The sequence below is a fragment of the Branchiostoma floridae genome, chromosome 11 (genome assembly GCF_000003815.2).
Source record: "Branchiostoma floridae strain S238N-H82 chromosome 11, Bfl_VNyyK, whole genome shotgun sequence".
Taxonomy (NCBI): domain Eukaryota; kingdom Metazoa; phylum Chordata; class Leptocardii; order Amphioxiformes; family Branchiostomatidae; genus Branchiostoma; species Branchiostoma floridae.
The window spans coordinates 11,886,218-11,909,621 of record NC_049989.1 but is presented as its reverse complement, the minus strand read 5'-3'; the positions used below and the strand labels follow the sequence as shown (position 1 = coordinate 11,909,621).

Here is a 23,404-nt window from a genome sequence, read left to right as displayed (position 1 = left end):
TAAAAGATCGGCACGTATCGAGGCGAAACGTTGGACGTGGCCCTGATGAACATCACCATGTACGACCAGGCCGGGGCCGAGGGCGTGCCGGACTCCGACTGCCTGCGGGACTGCTCGCGCTGCCGCCCGCTGAAGGAGGACAAGAAGTACGCTCACCTGAGCGGTGACGTGCTGGTTAACGGGCTCTTCCCTGTACACGGCGCGGGGGACACGACGTTTGTCTGCGGCGACATCAACAAGGAGAAGGGGATACAGACCCTGGAGGCTTTTCTTTACGCCATAAGACGGATCAACCAAGACGCTAATCTTCTACCGTCAGTGAGTCTGGGCACACTGGTGAGTCACCTCCATGCATATGGTGTAAAGTTATATACTATTAATAGTAAAAGATGAAACATTTATGTTAGAAAAATACATACCCACATACCAAATGTCAAAACAATCCTTCCAGGCATTGTCAAGGCATCGTGTTTACAGACGGACAGACGGAAAGACACACACGTACATACGCACCCTCACGCAATCGCTGGTAGAAACATAACCTTCTTGGCGAAGTTGATAAAACATTAAAAATGTATATTCTAAAGAAGCATGTAACTGTAAAAGACTTTCATATTTTACTAGTTCTTGGTACACATTGACCTTGTTGTTCAGTTGCCCTTTTAATATCGATTTTATATCGTAGGGTTTTGGATACTTAAGACAATAGACATTATTGATCAAACATTATCATAATGCCAGTTGACGTCGGCGCAGAATCATTGTTTTTTTAAAAACATAGGAATCGCTTTAGTAATCATATGTTAATTTCTAAAGAGACCTCTGTATTTCATCGTTCGCTTTGCTCACTCGGTGGTTATAACATTTTTTTTTTACACATAGGAATCGCTTTAGTAATGATATGTTAATTTCTAAATAGACCTCGTATTGACCTGTATTTCCTCGTTCGCTTCGCTCACTCGGTGGTTATAACATAAGACCAGGCTTTACGACACCATATTGATATACATATCTCGGGGCGGGTCATTGACCATAAAGTGTTCCCTCCTTCCCAGGTGTTAGACACGTGCTACAGCCCGATCCAGGCCGGCCAGGACGTGTCCAACCTACAGAGCAGGGTGGTGACGTATGGAGTTCCTGATGTCGATGTCTATGACATCATAGGATACGTGGGCGCACTTTCTAGTGACGTCACTGTGGATGTGGCCGATGTGCTGACTTCTTTGGGGATTCCGCAGGTAAGTAAAGACTGACAATATTTTCTAATACAAAACACTGGTGTAATATTTTTGATAAAAATTCAGATTTGACAAAAAATGTATAATTTAAAGGGAAATACATAATGTTTGCCATAACACTGAGTAAAAAAAAAAACTACTGCTCTATTTGTTTTTACTTAAACACATTAATAAATATGTAGAGTGACCAGCCCATACACTCTACAGCTCTGTCCTGCAACTTGCTACATAGTGTAATTGAACGTCTCAAGGTGTCTGCTACTGTGCCAGTTACCATGGTGACAGCCATCTGGTCCGGTTCATTGACCTTATTTGTTTTGGCACGAAAAAGAAACAAGAGGAAGAAACGTAGCGAAAATGGCACGTTTTCTTCCTTGAAAGGGAACATAATAAATTGTTTTTGTGTATTCGTTCAGATAAGCTGGGGATCCACCAGCACGTTGCTTAGCAACGCAGACGACTATCCGTTCTTCCTGCGGACGGTTCCATCTGATGACCTCCAGGGGGAGGCCATCGCTGCACTTGTCGACTACTTCGACTGGAACTACGTGGCGATTGTGTCTTCTGACACGGTGTACGGTCGCTCAGGGATCACAGCATTCAGACAAGCGGCAGACAACTACGATATCTGCGTCTCCTTTTCCCACGTGGTGCCCAGAGACGCGACGGACGAGCAGCTCGAAGCCATCATCACGGCGCTGCGCGAAAACACCCGAGCGAGGGCCGTCGTCAGCTTCGTGACGGACTCGGATGCACGAGCTCTTCTTCAGGTTTGGTTGTTTATTCATCCTAATTATACGACATTTATGAGCCCTGAACACTTGTGATTTTGTAGGACTGATTCTAAAACGAATTTTAAAGGATGGGACCACCAAGGCCTACATCACATTTCCAAACATGGGCCCGGCCGGGCAGCTTTCGAGACCGAAAAGTATGATACAGTACTGTATAAAAGACACCAGACTACACAAGACGTAAATAGAATAGCCGTGGGCATTACATCGTCCCGTATACAGTTCTATTTTTCGTATCCACAAACAGCCCGACCCGGTCCCGGTTTAGAAATGTGACATTAGCCTTTGTGGTCGACTGTTCAATATTGTTCAGGAAGCATTCATACCATGTACTTGAATGTAGTGTGCATATACTAGTAACCTGTCTTTTCTGTCAGTGAGCTTAACTCCTTCGAGGACACTTTCATTTTTTTTTCACTTTCCCTTTCAGGCGGCTACCAGACTGAACGCCCGTGGAGAGTTGATCTGGATCGGTAGTGACTCGTGGGGAAACCAGGTTAGCGTGGTGGACGGGCTGGACAACGCCGCACGGGGATCCCTCACCATTACACTGGAGAACAACCCTGTCGCTGGGTTTGAGGTATCAGATAGTTGAATGTATTGTTGTCGTTACCCACGTGTTTGTGAGTGTGTATGTGTACATGTGTACATGTGTGTGTGTGTGTTTGTGTGTGTGTGTGTGCGCGCGCGCGCGCGCGCGCGTGTGTGTGTGTGCATGCGTGTGTGTGTGTGTATGATATCTGTAAAAAAAGTCCTTAAACGCTGTACGACGAAATATTTTTAAGTGAGAAGTTCTATATGCATCTCCTTGGTGCTGAAACGACGGTGATTCTTTGCTGTACTTCGCTTGGTTCTGACGTTGCTTTTGTAACTTTTGAAAATTCACAAATACTATTGTTTTATTGATAACAGTGTGTGTGTGTGTGTGTGTGTGTGTGTGTGTGTGTGTGTGTGTGTGTGCACGCGCGCATGTGTGCGAAGGCGTAAGGGAGTGAGCAGGAAGAGACAAAGCATGCCCTTGCTTTTTGTGTCGCATCTATCTCTAGAAATGTCACGAGATTATCACCATTATCCCTACATCCAGGATTACTTCAAGGCATTGACCCCGGACAGTAACAGCGACAACCCCTGGTTCCAGGAATTCTGGGAGGACCATTTCGGCTGCAACCTGCCCGGCGGCACCAAGTACGCGGACAACTGTTCTCCCTCCCACTCCCTAACACAGGGCTTTCAGCAGGCCAGCTTCGTGCCACAGGTAGGTGCTGTTTTGTGTTGGAGATACATTTATCAGAAGAGCGGTATAATATATGATAAGTTCGTGAATAGTCTCATACGTTTCGTACGTCACTGACTAAAGAGGCTCTGATTTTCACAAACCATACATTATTTACACCTAACCAAGGGAATTGTTACTGGTTCACAGTTTACTGCATCACTAGGTGTCGCTGCTTACAGTGACAGGTGGCAATTGTACCTTTAAGACTGCGAGGGCATTCGTCTTACGACTTGAATTAGATATACTTTCGATGCCGTATACGGAACATCCACATAAAGAATTTTCCACCATGTCTTTGGCCTTTTTCATGATGAATGGTCTGCCTTTCCAGACACGTGATCATAAGGACACGTGATTCAAGTTGAATACGTGCCCAGAATTTTTTTATATTTTGAAATTATTAATCCATCTTGATTGAATATACATGTACTTTGAATTTCAAAGTGTATACTTTCTATTTTCCACAGGTGATGAACGCAGTGTACGCCTTCGCGCACGGACTGGACGTGTTGCTACGGGAGCACTGCAGCGGGGCACAGGGGGTCTGCTCACAGCTCACCGCCAACCAGAACTTCAAGTACGTCTCTACTTTCATGACAATCTGATAAACTTGCAAATGACACAGAAAGTTGGGTATTATGTTCAATTTTGTGTCGAAAATTACCGTTCAGCTTTGATCCAGATTAAAACGAATACAGACCTCGTCCATGTCTCTTTAGGCCTTCAAATTAATGTACTTTATGATGTTTATTAGGAATTACGCCAACCAAAAAAGTTACTCAGGCAAGTGGATATAATTTTGGACACGGTCCGACGTTGCCTGTGTATCTATTATTTGGCATACCTTATTGCCTGTATGTCTAGCCTTCAAGGACGTATCTATGAAAAATTCATGAATCAAAATAATGTATACAAATGTATTAGATTGCATTAAAATCTTCCCTTCCATGATTATATGTAGGCAACTTCTTTTAGAGAAGATAAAGGAACAGCGGTTTACGGGAGCGGACGGACAGCCGGTCCAATTTAACGACGACGGGAGCGTTACGATGGGCTTCACTATCTGGAACTACGTCCGGGTCAGACCTGGCGTGTACGAGTACAAAGACGTGAGTGTTGGTACCTCCGTCAAGATGTTTTTAGATACGTTCGTGATTCTGCATAAGATAACGCCGCATGTTTTGCACAGATTCGTGTGGGCATGAAATTATTACATGGCTGTACTCTTTTGAATCTTTGTGAAATAAAATGTTTTGTTCCGTATCCTGTGGTCAAAATAGCTAGTCTGAATGGCAATATGTCAATAGGTAGATTCACGGTTTAACTGCGCATGCACGATGTCAGAAGTCAAGCCTTTTAACTTGTAAACGGCTCTTTTCTAGGCCATGATTGAAACATGACCAGATGTACATGTGTCTTTTTAATGTTTCTGGGGCCTTTAACTTTAACATATTGCCTACAATGATTACCTGCAATGCATCATGCTGTGCATGCGTTGTTCAAACCACGAAACAGTTTACTACATGCTTACTTGAAACAGCTGGTTGCACTGCGTTGTCCCACGACATCATCAGCTAACTTCTAACCTTCACCAGGGGTTTCGCCCCCTCTGTTAGTACCCCCTCTGGTTGGCGGGGCGGTGACGTTGGCCAATCCGTCACCTGTCGTGAGTTAGATCTTCCATGTGTGCTCCTTGCTTTTCATCCAGAGCCATCTTGAGGCCGCCTCGGCTGCTTCTGCCAAGTTCTTGGTGACCACTTTTCTTTTTCTTCCTTTAATCCCTACAGCTCCTAACCCTCTCCATGTTGACTGGCCTACAAAGCCTCTGCACCCTACTTCTATGGGGTAATACCAGGTTTTCCACCCTTTCTCAATGCAGGACTGTTTCAGTTCGTTGTACTTCTCAGCTTTCCTCTCAAACGCTTCCTCCATCCTGTCTTCCCAAGGGACAGTGAGCTCCATAATGACTACCTGTCTGGTTTTGGCTGACAGAATCACTATGTCTGGCCTCTGGTTTGTCGTTGTTATCTCCTCTGGGAAGGTTAGTTTCCTGTCCAGGTCGACCCGTAGGTCCCAATCACCTGCTGAGGCCAGGATTCCTAAGCCTTCGTCTATTGCACTCTTTCCCCTCCTCTTTCCTTTCCCTCCTTCTTTCACGAACTCCACAAATCTCAGCCTTCTCTGCTTTCTTCCACTCATCTGTACTCTCTTCTCCTCTAGTGCGGCTGCTAGTACCCTCAGCACTCTGTCGTGTCTCCATCTGTACCTTCCTTGCCCTAGGGCTACGGCACATCCTGTTAGCTGGTGACTTAAGGTCCCTCTCTTCCCGCATAGCACGCACTTCTCCTCACTCTCCTTGCCCCATCTCTTCAGGTTTGCTGGGGTGGGTAAGAGATCATAAACAGACTTTAGGAGGAATTGTGTCCTCAGCGGTTCCCAGGACCAGAGTTCCTTCCAGGTAACCTTCCTCTCCCGAGCCTGTTCCCATTTTACCCAGGCTCCCTGTACTCCCTGGCTAACTGCCTGAGCCCTCCTCTGTTCTTCTTCCTGTCGTCTAATCTCACCCTGCAACATCTTCCTTCTTACAATGGGAGCAGCATCTTTCCATCTCTGGCCTGCAGTTGTCCCTGCTCCTAAGCCTAGCCTGCCCTGGGCAACTACTCCCACAATGTCTTTGTGCCTCAGTCTACTTCTGGCACGAAACAGTTTACTACATGCTAACAGTCTTACGAAAACAGTCGGATTTCTTTTGTACTGACAGAAAGACTATGTCGTCTTGTTGTTTTTAGGTGGAGTCTTTTGAAGGAGGAGCCCTCCGTCTGGACAGGCTGAGCAGCGCCGTGTGGTACGAGAGAGACGGGACCGAGAGGTTCCTCTCCGACTTCGGCTCCGAGTGTCGCGACTTCAAGATCTGTCCAGGCTGCACCTCCTTAAAGATTCCAGACTTTTTCGCCAGCGGAGATGACAACACGGTATATATGTACATGTATCTATATAGCTGGTGAAACCGCCCTTTGGCGTAACGTACCAGCTTCGCAGTGGTTATATTACACTGGAAGACCTGTCACACTTAAATTTTGCACATCTATACGCAAGTGTTATTTAAAGCTATCCAGAGAAGATGCCCCTACTTTTCTTGGTGATAACAAATTCCACTCCATGATAGTTCTGGGAAAGTACGAAAATTTGAACACATCAATCCTATGTTCGTAGCTCTGGTACTTGAAGGCATGGCTATTTCTTGTTATTTTTTGAGCAGGTATTAGGTACTTATCGTCCACAATAGTTTGTTGGTTATTTTGTACATCCTGGAAAGTCTGGACATTTTCCTTCTGTCTTAGTGGCGTTAGTGTGGCGTCAGTGTGGCGTAACAGGTAAAGCGTTCGGCTCGGGATCGAAAGGTCCCGAGTTCGATACTCACCATGCCCCGACGTTGTGTCCTTGGGAAAGTCACTTCACACGACTTTCCCTGACGGTGGAGTGACGCCCACCGAGCCTCTTCGGCTAGTCCGTCTAATTGTGTGCCAAAACACACTACGGATTTGGTGCGCCGATGTGCCAACATCTGCACGTTGGCCTCCCACCAAGAACCGTTAAATCTTTTTTAGGTGGTGGTGCCGGCCCTGTTCCCGATCCACGCCGTGGGGGAGACGAGTTTTGAGTGCGGCGCCATGAGAGACACCACCGCCGTACAGTACCTGGAGGCCTTCCTCTACACCATGGACACCATCAACAGGAGGAGCGACCTGCTGTCCTCAGCTACCCTGGGAACGATCATCCTAGACACGTGCTCCAGCTCCGACAAAGCAGCCTCGCAGGTATGTCAATCATCGGGATTCTGTTTATCCCAGGAGGCAAACAAACAAACAAACAAGCAAACAAACAAAGCTGCGGGGCTACTTTGTCTGTTTGTTTGTTTGCTTGTTTGTCAATCATCGGGATTCTGTTGAGGCAAACAAACAAACAAAGAAGCAAGCAAACAAACAAACAAACAAACCAAATAGACTCGCAGGTTTGTCAATCATCGGGATTCTGTCTATCCGATGAGGCAAACAAACAAACAAACAAACAAACAAACAAGCAAAGCAGCCTCGCAGGTATGTCAATCATTCTGTTTATCATTGAAGTAATTTAACTGTAATATCCAACACAAAAATTGGACTCAGCTAAATTTTCGACTGAACAGCACCAGTCTTTGTTAAGGAATGACATTCTGTTTATACTATGAGGCAAACAAACAAACAAACAAGCAAATAACTGTGCTATATGGTCCGATGCCCGTTTATATCCTGTTAACGACGCAGTCAAGACATCTTTTTGAGCTGAACTTTGATTCCTCATTCTAGTACCATGATAGTTGAACAGCAACGGCAAAGTGATACAAGTAACTTCAGAGTGATACTTGAAGCCCAGGACACAATATTGTATCTGATGATGAAGTAGTACAAGACACTTAGGTGACAGACAATATGCCTGATGAATCAAGTAGTGCGGATGTTATCTGATGATGTAGCACATATAGATACGTTTTTAATTGTCTTTTATTACACCGATAGCAAATATGGCTTATGTCATTTCAACATCAACACTGAAAAAATAGTTTTTTTTCATGGTATGCTTTGTTGTACCCAGGTACACGTAGCTTACAATGATTCCTTCATTTCTCCCTTTGTAGGTACTGAGACTACACAATAACGAACTGTCTGCCAGTTCTAACGGCGAGCCAGCAAACGCCACGAACATCATGGCGTACGTCGGGGGCAAGGAAGACGACATCACCAAGGCGGTGGCGGGAGTCCTCAGCCCCTTGATGATTACTCAAGTAAGTTACGGCTCAACAGGTAGCATCTTCAACGACCGCGGCGTCTTCCCTACGCTGTTAAGGACGGTGCCGTCCAACGAGCAGCAGGCCGTTGTCATGGTGTCAGTTATGAAGGAGTTTGGTTGGTCTTACGCTTCTGTTGTGTATACGTCAGACGCTTATGGGGTTTCCGGAAAGGATTTGTTTGTCCAAACTGCGCAACAAAATGGCGTCTGTGTTGCCACGATCGTCCAGATACCAGACGTGCGAACCAATGATGCAATGGACAGGATCATAGAACAGCTGAGGGCGAAAAGGGGAGCAACAGCCGTGGCGGTGTTTGCTGGTTCCGCAGCGACGCGTTCGCTCCTCCAGGCGGCAGATAGGGCTGCGACGGCCGGTGAATTCGTCTGGTTCGGCGGCACCACTTGGGGAACTGAGCAAGACGTCACACAAGGGCTTGGCTTTGTGTCTAGGGGAGCGTTTACCATTGTACTGAAATCAGACATCTTGGCTGGCTTTGATACCTACTTCAGGACACTTCGGCCAAGCAGCAACACCCGCAACCCCTGGTTTAATGAATTTTGGGAGGAAACCTTTAGCTGCTATCTGACCGAGAAGGATCCAAGTTTCCCGCCGAGGCCTAGCTGTACGGGCGCGGAGAGATTAGAAGACAGCTGGGTACATGACACGTTCGTCTCCTACACGGCAACTGCTCTCTTCTCCATCGCGCACGGCCTTACGCGGCTGGCAATGGACGTGTGCGGGTCCGCGACGTTTTGCGAGGGTCTACTCAACCACCCAGACCGCCAAGCCCTCACCATCCAATATATCAAGAATGCCAGTTTTACAGAGGTTGGGCTGAGCCATACTTTTACCGATCAGGGCGCCGGACAACCGAACTACGTCATCATGAATTATCAGAGAGACGGGAACAACTACCATTACACACAAGTTGGGACGTACAGCGGCGATATCCTCACTCTTTCAAGACTGGACGTAAGGATGTACGACAGGAATGGTGATGTAATAACACCTACGTCCAAGTGTATAGAAAACTGCAACCTGTGCTTGACCGAAGCTGCACGGGTGGATGAAAGATTCCTCTTGGTTACTGAGGATGTAGATGTGCTTGTGGCTGGAGTCTTTCCCATACACGAGGCAGGCGATGGCATCTTTACGTGTGGCGACATGAACCAAGCCGGTTTCGAACTGTTAGAAGCTTTTCTCTTTGCGATAGACAGAGTTAACGATGACGGAACGCTGCTGACTAATGTCAAACTTGGCCCGTTTGCGATAGATTCGTGTTCGAGCTCCATGAGAGCATCGCGCGACGTCTCCAACTTCTACAGTCGGTCAGTGACCTTTCAGAACAGCCTCGACCCACCGGCGCGTCCGAGTGACGTCATTGGATACGTTGCAGAGGAGACCGATACCGTCACTGCCGCCGTGGCCAATCAGATTACCCCCTTCAGAGTTGTGAACGTTGCGTACGGTGCGACGGGGGTGGAGCTTGGAGAAGCGAACACTTTTCCGTACGTCCTGCGCACCGTTCCCTCTGACCTAAGACAAGCCAACGCCCTTCTTTCTATCGTGCAGAGGTTCGGTTGGTCGTACGTCTCTGTCGTGCTATCGGACAACACGTACGGCAGAACGCTGTCGATAGAGTTCGCCAGAATCTCTAAAGACGCCGGCGTGTGCATAGCGACGACCCAGACGATTAAAACCACAGCGACGGCCGGGGACCTGTCGGCGATAGTAACGGCACTGAAGACCAAGCTGCCTGGAGCTGTGGGACTGGTACTCTTCACCTCGGCCGAAGACACGAGGCGACTTCTTGAAGCACTTACCGCATCAACCGATGCAGCAGGGGTCTTCATTCTAGTAACCGGCACAAAATGGGGTGACCTCTTGTCCGTTGCGAGGGATTTTGAAATTGCAGCGAGAGGCGCCATTACCCTCACCATACCAGCCAGCCCTGTCCAGGACTGGCAAACCTATTTTGAAAACCTCCAACCGGGTTCCTATTTCAGGAACCCTTGGTTCAACGAGTTCTGGAACGACCATTTTCAGTGCGACTTCTCGAACACCCAGGATAGAAAGTATGACTCGACATGTCTCGGAACGGAGCGGCTCAACTTCGGCGCAAACGGACTCGCTCAAGAACTGTACGTACCGTACGTCATAGACGCCGTGTACGGTATCGCTAACGGGTTGCACAGCCTGCTTGTCAACACCTGCGGAGCGCCGTCTCTCTGTCCGCAGTTCCGAAACATGTCGAACGCTGGGCCCCTGCTTCGAGAAGAGCTGACCAAGATCAAGTTTGCCGGCGCCAACGCCAGGCAGTTCGGCTTCACGGAGACGGGAGACGGCAACGCCAGATACAACGTTCTGAACTACCAGCGTAAGGTGGACGGATCATATGGATTTGTCGAGGTAAGCGTTCAACACGCGTTTACTTTTAACCGTACCTGCAGTAGATTGTTCAGTCTCTTCCCTTCTGATCATGTCATCGGTATTCCAGAACGAGGGATTCTAGTTGTGTAATATCCTATTCTTGAAACATTGTTACCTTTGATCAACAGAGTGGTCTGGTAGAGAAATACAAGACAAACCTGTTCCTCAAATACTCTACATAGTTGACGCATCTCTATTGTTTTCGACATTTTGACATTGATGTTCAAATATCTATGTCAGCATTTTTTTGTGAGAAAGCTGGTCCCATGGAAACACATTGGCCATGGCCCACAACATAATCACGATGTTAACACAACACACCTCTTATCACTTCGGTCAAAGCCCACGCGGTTTGAGACAGTAGTTCTTCGGAATACGTTTGACAGACTGGGACAGGATCGGACTAGCTACAATTCCATGCTATGTACACCAAAAAAGCTGTTACTCAAGCTATTACTTAACTGGGCATCCCTTTGGAAACGGTCAGACATTTGAGATAGCATCCATTATCTTTCGTTTGTGACGCAGCAGAGTTCCATGCTATTGCTTTAAGATTAATTGGCTTGAATGAGTATGATTCAACAAGGATTTCGTTTTTCCGCACAGGTGGGTTCTTACACCAGCGCAGCTCTGGACCTAAATGTGGCCGACGTACGTGTGTACAACAGGCCCGGACAGGTGTTAACGCAGATCCCACGCTCGGCCTGCAACGGGACCTGCTTCGAGTGTCTGGACGAGAGCTTCCCCAACAGATGCACCAACGGGTCGGCAACGGCAGGGAGCGCTGCTGTCGTGGACGGGGACATCTTCGTGGCAGGTCAGCTTCCCGGCTTAAGCTAAGGGCACAACCTGCCGTACGTGCAATTTGTCCGTACGATTTTTTTTTGAGACCACGTCCGCCACGTATTGCTGAAAACGTTCAGGCTGTACAGGGCAGGCGCATCGCCCGTACTGGCACGTAAGGGGGGGGGGGGGGGCGAATCCGCAGCCCGATGGCACACAAAGTTTTGCCTGCACGTAAAGTTCTTCGGCGTGTCTGCGTGCTTACTACAGATAATAACATTTGCCTTTTTTTCTTTTTAGGTTTGTTCCCCATCCACGATAGCGGCCACGACGTTTACTCCTGTGGAAGCATCAACGAGTGGGAGATGCAGCTGTTTGAGGCCTACATGTTCGCGCTGGACCGCATCAACGCCGATCCCTCCATCCTCCCGTCCGTGCGCCTCGGGACCATCGCGCTGGACACCTGCGAGAGCGCTCGGAAAGCGGCACGGGACATCGCCAACTTCCTGAGCGGCGAGAAGACGTACTACGTCACCGAATATTCGAGCTCTTTCGTCGAACCGGCTTCAACTCTTGCCGTCATCGGCGCCTCAGAGGGGGACGTGTCGCTAAGCACCATGGGAGTTGTAGAGACATTCAAGATGGCGCAGGTGTCCTATGCGTCGCCGGAAATCCCCATGACAACGAGAGCGAATTATGAGTATCTCCTCCGGACGGTTCCAGCACTGGAAAGGCAGGTGCAGGCCCTGATGGACATGGCGTCTTATTTTAAGTGGAAATACGTATCGGTGTTGTACACTCCCACAGTCTACGGAACGGTACTTTTTGAACGTTTCAAAGAGGAGGCCAAAACGAGAGGGGTCTGCTCGGCTGTGCAACAGGAACTCCGCAATAACTTCACCCAGCCGAATTTCGATGATGTTATTGTGGAGCTGAGAAGGAAGAGCGAGGCTTCTACCGTCATACTCTTCACGGAGAGGGCGGAGACCGAGAACGTTCTTCTGGCGGCGCAACGCGTCAACGTCCGCTCGTTCTACACCTGGATCGTCACCAGTAAGGTCGCCGGCGACGTCGACGTTTCCCTCTCGCAAGACTCCGTAATCAACGGCGCCGTCCTTCTCAAGGTAGAAGCACAAGAAGTGCCAGAATTCGACACATATCTCGAGACACTCACGCCGGAGACCAACCGAAGAAACCCGTGGTTTAAAGAGTTTTGGCAGGAACACTTTCAGTGTAACTTGCCGAACGAGCCCGTTAAGTATCCAGTAGTGTGCTCCGGTAACGAGAGGTTAACTGAGAGTAGCTTAACCCGTAACCCTGCAATAGTACACGTTATCAGAGCTGTGTACGCGGTGGCACACGGACTGGACACGACGCGGAAGTTCTACTGTCCGACGGAGCCAGAGGTCTGCGACAACTTTCGGAACGCCAACGACAAGCCGGAGAGGGCGTACGGCTTCGTTCGGGACGTAGATTTGATCGGCATTGCTGGAAGTCGCTTTCGTTTCACAACGACAGGAGACGGGGACGTTGGGTACGAGATTCTGAACTACGAAATCACAGCGCCACCGAGCAGATTCGGATATGTAAAGGTGAGTGTGTAAAATTTCAAAGAAAGTGACACTATGTACGAGGGTGAGTCAGAAAGTAATGCAAGTGGTTTCATAGCAAACTCGTTTTTTAATCAATTGAGTTGAAATTTGGCACAAAAGTAGAGGTATATGTCCTCATGAGATTGAAGGTTTTAAATTTGGTCTATATCATTTTATGAGCAACTGAGTTGATTTCAAGATGAACACACCCATGGTAGCTTGTCAGACTATCAATTCCTCTAAATCTGACCCACTTAAAATCACTGTAGGAGGTTGAAATTATACATGTATGATACCAAGTGTCTCTATAGGTTGCGTACCAATTTTCTTTTCTAAACTCATAATGGTTCTTCATTTACAGCTGCTAGGATGCAGTAAGTTATGTTATAGAGCTGTTGGATTTATACACGAATTCGTGCGTTCTAGGTTAAAAGACTACTTTTCCATGAACCAAAAGAAACGAAACTTTACACAGTTATTAACTGTTTCAAGGCAAAAAAATGTGTTAAATTTTATTTCTCTTTGTTAATGGAAAAGAAGGCTACAGAAAGTTTTAATCATAACACCGCAGATGTCATGACCCCGAAGACCGCGTATACCTCACTCTACACCAGCAACGAAAAAAGAAAAACTGCTCGGATTTCAGAGTTGAGATTAAGCAGGTGGCTTATAGAGCAATGCAGCTTATTACATGTGCTGGCTTAGTCTCCTACAATAGCACAAACTGGTTTATGGAAATTCTTAATTGTACGTTAATTGGACCTCAATTTTCTTCTGACGGGATACCAAGGGTGTGGTCACCTCGAAAGCAGCTCAGTCACTCATAAAATAATGAGCAACAAATTTAGATATTTCAATCTCAAGAGGAGATATGTATTAACCTTTGTGCCAAATTTCAACTCATTCGATCAAAGAACGACTCTGTTATGAAACCACTTGCATTACTTTCTGACTCACCCTCGTATAAAAAAACGCACATAGTATATGCAACAAACAGTAAACGTTTGTGGTTTGAGCGGTTACCTCTTCATCGTATATTTAAAACCATCGCGAAAATGCTTGTTCTGTCTTCTATCCGCATACTCTCTCGTTTCTAACACGGACGTAAAACCACCATGAACAATCCTTTTTCTTCCTCCAGTGAAATTCAATCCCCCCAAAATTAATTGCAGGTACAGGATACGCAACATGTCTCTAATCTGTCCAAATTCAACTGACCGTGGTGTTTTTCTTAGGAAGCGGTCGGACGAGTGCGTACATACATGAGGAAGTCCGTATGAGTTGCGCTTAGGGAAAGAAGTTGTGTTTTACTTTGAGCATTGACTTGTGCAACATGGTTATCGAATAAAAATAAAACGTCTTTTTCGGTCGCAAATTTCACCTAAACCAAAAATGTAAATACGTATACGAAACTCGCACGGAATTGAATGTACGCACGCGTGTGACCACTCCGTTAGGTAGCCTTTTTACGATATTATCATACACCACTTTAATTCCATGACACGGAAATATTCTATCTCAGTGGTCCTGTAAACAATTTCAGTCAGTATCTTGAAGTCAAGTCAAAGTTTATTATGCAACATTTGTAAAATGGGTACAATGTAAGGCAAACTTAGGCAAATTGCATAAGACAGCTAGCTATATAGTATAATTAAATTAATAACGTGACAATAGATGTAGATTGAAGGCTATGCAATATTCGAAGAAACATAGTAGTGTACAGTGTGAAACATATCCGGAATGTTGCAACCGACTACTTACTCATAACATAAACCTAGTACGTACTACACTTAGGTTCTATTATAAACAAACAATATTGAGATGAGACACAGTGAAGGTCTTTATACATGTATCTAGTATATACATTCTAGCGACTATGTTTACAGTACATGTATTGAGTTGAATGATTGCCCCTGATTTTCTTCTGCAGATCGGCACATGGAGTGACGGGTTGTTCCTAGAGCGCAGTCCCGACAGCACCAGCACGGAGACCGTGAAGTACCCTCCCTCCCAGTGTACCGGGGAGTGCACGGAGTGTGTACAGCAGGGTATCATGCCTGCTCCTCCCCAGGAACAACGCATCGACGTCCCGACTCAAGTCCGGACCAGAGACGTCTGGGCAATCATCTGCATGACGCTCGCGGCCTTGGGAATGTTCTTAACCGTCATGTTGATCATCTACTTCCTCGTGAAAGTCCGCTCTTCATCTCTGTCCGGTGTCACTACCTCCACATCTCTAGGGTATATCATACTCTTCGGTCTCTTCACCATGTATGCTATGGTGTTGCCGTTCGTCATGACGCCGAATGACGTGGTGTGTGGAGTGCGTCGCTTCGGCCTGGGGTTTGTCTACGCGCTGACGCACGGCGCTATCCTGGTCAAGACCGTCCGCATCTGGCGCATGTCGCGGATGGAGAAGGCCGGCTTCCCCGGTGAGGACGCCAAGTTCACCCGCAACTGGAGTAACGTGTTCATCGTGTGCGCGCTGATGCTGCCGCAGATTGCCATCGGAGTCAGCTGGCTGCTAGCGAGCCCACCGGCCACATATTCCCTCGGCACCACCATCTACTGCGGGTACAGCAGAGCAGGCTTGCTGCTCTCCTTGCTGTATGTCATGTTCCTGGTGTTCCTTACTGTTATCTACAGCTTCGTGGCCAGGAACTACAGCATGAACATGTGGGAGGCCCGCTACATCATCGCCATGACCTGGCTGTGCGTGTGCGTGTGGATCGCGTGGGCGTGCGTCTTAATGCTGACCGAAAGGGACTTCTGGGATCCAGCCGTGTGCGTCGGCCTCCTCCTCATCGCAACGTTCATCCTCATCCTCCTGTTCGTCCCGAAGCTTCAAGCCTTCGCATCGTACCATCACAACTTCACTTCCCACTACGACATCAACAAGAGGCCGAACTCCATACAGCGTTCAGAGGTCGAAACGGACTCCATGGGTTCGCTGGACAGTATCTACGGCGTGGCGAGCCTGCAGGACAGCGCGGTGACAGCGGACGCCTTCTATCGCAACAAGACGGCAAACGGGAAGCTGTCGAGGAGCGTGTCCAACACCAGCAACCACGCAGGTGCCAGTAACCTGTACGTCTACGACGGACGGCGAGGTAGAATTTTAAGTCCCCGTATACGTAAGAAATCTGTACAGAACCCCGTGTATCTCCGTGGCAATCAGCGACGTGATCGCGTAAATCTTGCTCTCAATTGGCTGACGTTACCCCCAACGCCGCGTTCAAATTCAGTGCAACTGCTTCATACCAGATATTTTTAAAAGACTCCCTATTGGAGCACAGTAATATCAATGCCATAAAATATATGTACAGTAAATGTCCCCAAAGACTTAACTTTTATACATCAAAGTATAAAAGTATTTTTTTAAACTTCCAAAACAACTTTTTATTTCCAAAACTACTTTTTATTTCCACAGTTTTGATTATTATTACACAAAAACGTACGTTATAGTTAACGTTGATTACGATTATTCACGTATTTGTATGACGCATCAAGTCGCTGAAGGTCATGAGAAATACATCGGCAGTAGGTCATGTGATGTGGTTAAAGCTGCTGCAAGCCATATAATGTTGTACAGTGACTTGAAACTAAGTTTTCATATATGGTTTTGCTGCGCCTGCGACGTGATTTTATTCAGAACATTTTGTGTCACGCGAGCTCATATGATTATGTTATTATTCTGATGTTTGTACGTTATAATTTGATGTTATTTGTAACATATCATTATAACTTTAAAGCATATCACATTTTCTTTTACTTGTGGTATTTCAACATATTGTATTTTTTAATATTTTTCTTTACACTATGTGTAAGAGGGATATCATTTCTACTGTGATGTAGATAGTACCTTTTCGATCTGATTGGTGGAAAATCCCATGCCAATAATTCGCTCTCGTTTTGTTGATCTTTACAGAGAGACCGAATGATTTAGAAATTACCAACATCGACAGCATAGTAGATGAAGAAAACGAAAGCAAAGAAGAGAGTTATGGTATGAGTTTCATTTTTCAATCTCGGTCCCTTCATATTTCCTATTCGATCTCTTGCAAGAGGAAAAACTGCATGCGCTGAATGTGCTTGCCTCTCTCATAGGTTACTGCTTTGGAAAAGAACATGATGCATGGGATTTCTACCAATCAGAACGAAGGTAACTTGGTGCTGTACATGGGTGGTGCTTTTACGTTGATGTTTTCACATGTTTGAAGTGTTTGTTCATACTGTTACAAAGCAAAGAATTAGACATATCAAGAGAGGTAAAAGATCCCAAAACTCGTTTTAGGGCCCGATCACATTTGTCGAGCTTTCATCGTATGATCGCAAGCTAATTGCAATCTTTGAATATTCATTTTATGTGTCCTGCAAAACTCATCTGTCTTGTTACGAAATATGCCGTCTTAGATCCTTGGCATCGGTTGATTCTGCCACAGCCTGATTGAAAATTCTACGGCATCAAAATCGTACGATCACCTACGACAAATGTGATCGCGTCGTTTATTTTTTTATCTTGTGTATTATCAATAACATTTTGTTGCTTTAAGAACTGTGGTCTGTTGCTTTATTTTTTTGCAGAAAAGAACGATAATTGAAGGTTATAAAATGTTCCAAAAATAAGTAGAATTTGCTGCTTTAGAAATATACTGTCTCTGATCGGGGCATTTTGCAGCGTTGCATGCAGCGAGTTATGCATCAAAGCTACATATTCCAGTGTACAATCGCATCAAACTTGACTCTTACAAAATATTTTACGCCTTCTATCATTTTCGCATGATTTGTATTGTACACCTATCTCTCCATTTCTCGCGAGATCTGCTGACACATCTCTCGCCATTTCTCGCGAGACTTGCTGACACCTGTCTCACCATTTCTCGCGAGATTTGCTGACACATCTCTCGCCATTTCTCGCGAGATTTGCTAACTTTCTCTTGCTGATGTCTCTACCTAACCCCTCCAGACGGCGACGTGGATGACGGAAGCAGCGTTTCCTCCTGGGGAGATGGGAACTCCGAGAACAGGACGTCCAAGCTGTAGGTCCAAGTCCAAGTTACAGGGTGCTCTTGTAGACAGTTAAATAGAGGTGATGCACTAGTGCACAAAGTGCTGTCGTATGCTCTATACTCACATCACAGCAATATTGCACTTATTTGTAGAAGCTCATGTTTTCGCAAGACGTCTTGAGTAAAATAGTCTGGGTCTGTTTGGTGTCATCTTACACTGGCATTCCAGATACATGTGTAGAGTCATGACCTATGTGTTTAAGCAGACATCTTTGTAGCAGGCTAGGCAGGCTGAAGATTGCAAAATGGTTATTTTCCAAAGCATTTTTCATATATTTCACTCGCTTTTCGTGTTGACAAAACTAGTATAGTGATTTTAAAGCACGCTGTCATTGAACAAGAGTAGGCGAGGTAGCAACGGTGGATGACTTGTTTAAGAGAGTTTGAAACAAAGTATCTTGCATCCTCTTATTATTGTCTGAGTTTCATTACAATAAAGAAATTTAAAAAGATAGAGAATTATGGACACGAGGGTCATTGTTACTTGCCGATGAAAACAGGAATTCCGAATCTGGGGGATGGCAAGTGAGTACGGCTTGAGAGGCATCTTGCAGGATTCGAGGATGCCATTCATCTGCAACACTGACTGGTTCCGGCAGGTGGCGCTGTTGCTCTGTCTCCAGGTCGTGTTAAAGACAATGAAGCAGTGAGAGGATTTGGAAATCCCAAGTCAGACCCTGCATCTTTATTTGGACCAGTACAGTGTGATTGATCGAGCAGAAGATTAACAACTATCCTTGCAACTATCGATAAAAATAATTGTTTATCAGTCGGCCGACTACCGTTATTTTCAACCCCACGTTACGTTGACTTTGGGTAAAGTAGGTACAATTCACTTTCTTCTCTATCGCTGCAAACGACTGTGTTGTTTAGATTATGCTTGTTTCATACATTAGATACAAAATAAATGAAATAAAAAATAAAATAAAAACTTGTGTCAGGCAGGCTTCCTCTCGTTGGAGTCAAGTTGCAAATGCTGTTGATGTTTGTTTTCAATACTACTGATTTAAATTGCTCTTCTTTTTCTTAAGACACCATTTATCCATAATTGGGTTATAAATATTAACATTGATGACATAGTTAACAGATATATTGTTGGAAAACAGTAGCTGCTTTTTAATTAATATTCGCTAGAGGCCCTTTATAATCTTCAACGTTTGCGTCGATTGTGCTCATATATTGGTACCGCAGTATTCAATGACCATTGTCCCACCCCCTGTAAAATAGTAAAAGTGCACTTTGTCAATACATCCTTTTGCCGTTTTTTTTATATTTTAGAGTAGAAGAAAATAGCGGGGGGGAAATTGAGTTGGAAATGTAGCCTAAGTGCTTGTTTAGTGAAGAGGCAAAATGAAGACATATCACTGCACAGGAAATTAGGCTTTAGCAGTTTATGTATTGTGTTGGCATAAAGCTTTAAAAGTGGCGCCAGAAATATTGCCAAACGGACGGATCTTTTGGGGGAAGGGGGGCGGAGGAGAACAGCTTAAACACCTAAGTGGCAAGGTCGTACACATGCTGTCTCAAAGACGAACTAAACTCGTCAATTGTTTTGTAATCGACGGATTGAACTGTTTTGCTGCAGCTTACTTCTTATAATGAAAAAAATGCAATGATTGAACGCTTTTGACACGAAATTTACCGTTCGCAATCTGTCGTCCCGCACGCCTGTCAATCAAATGTCCAAGGCCTCGTTCTGAGTCAAAAACCGTCTCAAAGCATGACGGGATACAATTAATCAGGGTGACTCTGCAACACAGCTATCTTATAATGTCATCTCTACTTCTTAATTAATGCCATTAATCAAGGACATGATGGAAAACTGGGGGCAGAATTCCTGACATAGAGAAGCTTGAACAGATGAATAGTTTTCCACCTTGATAACCCAACATTTATAAATGTGATTAGACGGGTTTTAATTACGTTCTGTGTTCCTATCGATTGAAACAGGCGAGCTCGGCTCTTGCTAAAGGCTAATTAATGATGTTCTTGATGGGAAATTATGCCGCTAATGTGGTGGAAAGAAATTAACTTTCGACCGGCCCGGCAACTGGTAATCTTCGTGTAGGCTTTGGGAGGGTAAGATTCGGGGGGAGGGCCATCTGTCTAGCAAAAGAGGGGAATCCGAAAACGATGGTCAAACACAATATTTACTTAGATCACGGGAAATGAAAGCTTGTTTCGATCCAGTTTTGGGGACAGCATGTTTGGCCGTTTTTCTGGGCGATGCGTTACAAACGTTAATTATACGGTTTAAAGCATTTACACCATATCTAAGTTGAAGAGTGAAATTTTGTCAATTATGCCTTAGGTCATAGCTCCTGCTTAAAGGTGTACCTACTTTTACAAGCATCCGCCACAGTGAAAGCTTTGATCATATTAAGATTCGTAGCACTGATATAGCAAAATGTTCTTTAAATTGTTTACTCGACCGGGGATTGAACTCACAACCTGCGAATGCAAGGTGAACGCCCTACTCGTACTTGGCCTTTGTATTTTCGATTCGATTTTCTTTGGGGATGTAGCTCGGGTAAAATCAAGTGCCTTGTCTAAAAGAACGTTTCACGGGTTGGCAAACTGTCATCTGGGTGAGTATGTTAGCTTGCAAAACCCCCGCGTTACCGCAACACGACCAGGCAGAAGTAACACGATTCCAACCCGCCAGTGGTCAAGAAAAATGGGCGGGCCAGCTGCCGGGCGCTGCCGCCGGAGATTGACGAGGATTACGCTTTCAGCTTCATTTCCCCTCCTGAAAAGGCAGGCAGATTGGTTAAAACGCTGGGGAGGAATTATGGACGATGAACCATTCTTTACAGGCGGGAGACGCTGGTACAGTCTTTGTGTCTGAAACAGACATTAGTGTTTCCGGCGACTCGCAAAGAGACAAGGTCACGGGATGTCAACCATTGAATCAACGACAAGTGAGCAGCCGGCGCCGGGACTCTCTTTTATTTTTTTTTTGCGAGGCAGAAATTTAAAGTTATTATAATTCAACATCCGCCATCTCTCTCGGATAGGACGTTAACTGGAGTTCCCGTGTTTGGGGAGAACCACACCCCAAGCACGTAAAAAAAAAAACCGCCACACTTATCGAAAAGAGTAGGGGACCTTCCCAGTGTGAGTGGATAAAAAACTTACAGTCGGTATATAGGCTACAGAATCTTCAGCATGTTGAAGTTGGTAGCCTCAAACGAAAGAAGAAGTACAGTTTGAAGTGTAATTCCCTCCCTACTACCGTAAATGCAGAAATGTTTGCGGTGGTTTTATGTTCGCGGTTTTCGCGGAGGCCACTTCACCGCGAATTTAAAACCACCGCGAGCATTTTTCCATGACAGAAAGAGACTACAGTGCATGGTGCTACCGCGAACTTAAAACCACCGCGAAAAGTCCTTATTTTCCCGCTACCGCAAAATTAAATCCCCGCGAACATAAATGCATTTACAGTATACTATAGAAGGTCAAGTTCATCGCTGTGGAACAAATCCGAGGAAGCTCTCAGGCAAACATCGTGCCAGGGCATCAACCACGCCTCAGGTAATCTGGTAACAGACCAAATTCTCTCTCTCTCTCGGTAAAAGCAATCCTGAAACAGTCTTCTTGGCACCTCACTAAGCTTTCTTAAGATGGAGTCACGAAAGGGGAACTTTAAAAAATCACCTGCAAGATGTAATCGATGATAGGAAAGATAAGAAAGCTGTCATCTTAAGCCACCATTATGAGACTCCTCACTTTAGGAAAACTCCAGTTGGCACTACAATGAAACGTTGCTACCTTTCGTACATTTCTTTAGGATTATGTTGTCTGTGAGACTCTGTGAGTTTATACAGCAGTAATTCATATCAGAACGACACTTGGAATGTTAAAATTATTATTCATGTCAGCCTTTATAGTTTGAACAGCATTAGCTGAATGTATATCTGTGTCCTGACAACGCTTTACGCTAAATTCCGGATGGCTGACTACGCTTTACGTTAAATTCACGAATGCTACCAACGCTTTACGATTCATCCCCACTACGAATTACGTAAAATAAAATAGCTTCCCTACGAATTAAGGGAAACTAAAAATGCCTGACTACGTCTCACGGAAAAGAGCATGCAGACCCTCACACATGTAGAGTCCATTCCAAGTCACCGTGCGGATGTTTGTTGCCATTGTTTAGAATTGATTTTAAAGTTTTGTTATTATATGTCTAGGACATTTGATACTTCAGAAATATTTTTAACACTGTTTCAACTTTATAAATAATTCCCTGGTCCTGTAAAACTTTGGAAATATTCATGGTGTCGAATTGGATACTTCTAATGGTTTCTAAATAATGATAACAGCATTCTACCATTATCTACCATTTTCTACCATTTTTTTGTAAATGGTTCAGTGGGCTGGGAAGATAGCAATTCACACATCCTTGCAAAGTATGGTTGGGTGCCATGCAACAATGGCCCACCACAAAGGATCCACCAGTGCCCAGCAGTGAAATCTAAAAATATACACATGCAACAATAGGGCTTACTTTTATGGGGGCAATAAACTAATTTTACCATTTGGCAAAGTTTACAAATATTTGTTAACATTTGTAAATGTGAAATAATCACACAGAGGTTTAACAATTATTCCAAATAAAGATATTTTTGTACAGTTACTTTCAAAATGTTTCTAAAATATTCGAAGAAATTCAAATGAATGAGTATTTTCTTAGTCAATTTCTTGAAAAGAATTTAATCATCATGGCTCAGATATTCTTTTATTCAAAATTATTCAGACTAATTATAAATATCGCCTAAAAACCCTCATGGTGTCTTGGAATGGACTCTATGTCCATCAATATTACAATATTCTTACTGTCACAACTTGTTTGATTAAAGAAATATATTAAATCAGAGATTTCATTTTAGTTTCTAATATCTTACCAAACTTTAGATGGCAGTGACACAAAGTTTGCCAATTGTGTGTGTCAAACAGAATAGGTCTCTGTAGTACTGAACGAAAAATGAAATAATAAAAAAATGCAATCAGACAAAATTTATACAGGAGATGAAACGGCTTATCCTGGTATTACCACAGACGCCACATCAAAGTTAACTGTCGTATTACTGTCCAGTATTACTGTCCGGTAATGTTTGGTGGTTTAGTGGTCAGTAATCCCATTTCTTAACCACAAGTCAAGGTCAGTGTTTCGGGCCAAGCACAGCTGTTTATGTTCGGCATCTCTTTGACGCAGTTTTGTATAAGCTACGTTATACCGCTGTCACATTTGGCGAAAATCGATCAGACGACGATTCTGCGGCAATCGCCCGAGCCTCGCTTTTGATAATATCTTTATTGCACAACATTTGTACAAGGTACAAAGTATGGCTTATATGTGACAGGGACGGTTTTCAGGTGAAAAATACG

The 23,404-nt window shown here is 45.0% G+C and overlaps 2 protein-coding genes across 5 annotated transcripts; both read left to right on the top strand.

Moving 5' to 3' along the window:
- The first annotated feature begins 12 nt into the window (after window positions 1-12).
- LOC118426213 (metabotropic glutamate receptor 4-like) lies at window positions 13-4,708 on the top strand. The gene is made up of 8 exons (XM_035835479.1): window positions 13-336; window positions 984-1,238; window positions 1,655-2,008; window positions 2,463-2,612; window positions 3,117-3,287; window positions 3,776-3,885; window positions 4,270-4,417; window positions 4,691-4,708. Exons 1-8 carry the CDS (start codon window positions 46-48, stop codon window positions 4,706-4,708), a joined length of 1,497 nt encoding a protein of 498 aa, XP_035691372.1. The 5' UTR covers window positions 13-45.
- A 1,395-nt stretch (window positions 4,709-6,103) lies between these two features.
- LOC118426443 lies at window positions 6,104-18,941 on the top strand. Of its 4 annotated transcripts, XR_004832394.1 has the most exons (10): window positions 6,104-6,280; window positions 6,917-7,126; window positions 7,984-10,545; window positions 11,173-11,383; window positions 11,650-12,941; window positions 14,872-16,051; window positions 16,870-16,947; window positions 17,049-17,103; window positions 17,908-17,980; window positions 18,511-18,941. XR_004832394.1 is itself a non-coding variant. In XM_035835822.1 (9 exons), the coding sequence occupies exons 2-9, from the start codon at window positions 6,980-6,982 to the stop codon at window positions 18,548-18,550; spliced, it is 5,583 nt and encodes a 1,860-aa protein (XP_035691715.1). In that variant the 5' UTR covers window positions 6,104-6,280; window positions 6,917-6,979; the 3' UTR covers window positions 18,551-18,941. The 4 variants fall into 4 exon arrangements, 3 of the variants coding, with proteins under 3 accessions (XP_035691715.1, XP_035691717.1, XP_035691718.1); XM_035835822.1 differs by lacking the exon at window positions 17,049-17,103; XM_035835824.1 differs by having other exon boundaries at window positions 17,908-18,941.
- Window positions 18,942-23,404: the final 4,463 nt, after the last annotated feature.

Coding starts and splice junctions, on each gene's coding strand:
- LOC118426213 (XM_035835479.1), top strand. CDS start 46: ATGAACATCACCATGTACGACCAGGCCGGGGCCGAGGGCGTGCCGGAC. Junction 1,239..1,654: donor CTTCTTTGGGGATTCCGCAG/GTAAGTAAAGAC, acceptor GTATTCGTTCAG/ATAAGCTGGGGATCCACCAG. Junction 2,613..3,116: donor ACCCTGTCGCTGGGTTTGAG/GTATCAGATAGT, acceptor CCCTACATCCAG/GATTACTTCAAGGCATTGAC.
- LOC118426443 (XM_035835822.1), top strand. CDS start 6,980: ATGAGAGACACCACCGCCGTACAGTACCTGGAGGCCTTCCTCTACACC. Junction 7,127..7,983: donor CCGACAAAGCAGCCTCGCAG/GTATGTCAATCA, acceptor CTCCCTTTGTAG/GTACTGAGACTACACAATAA. Junction 16,948..17,907: donor AAGCAAAGAAGAGAGTTATG/GTATGAGTTTCA, acceptor TAACCCCTCCAG/ACGGCGACGTGGATGACGGA.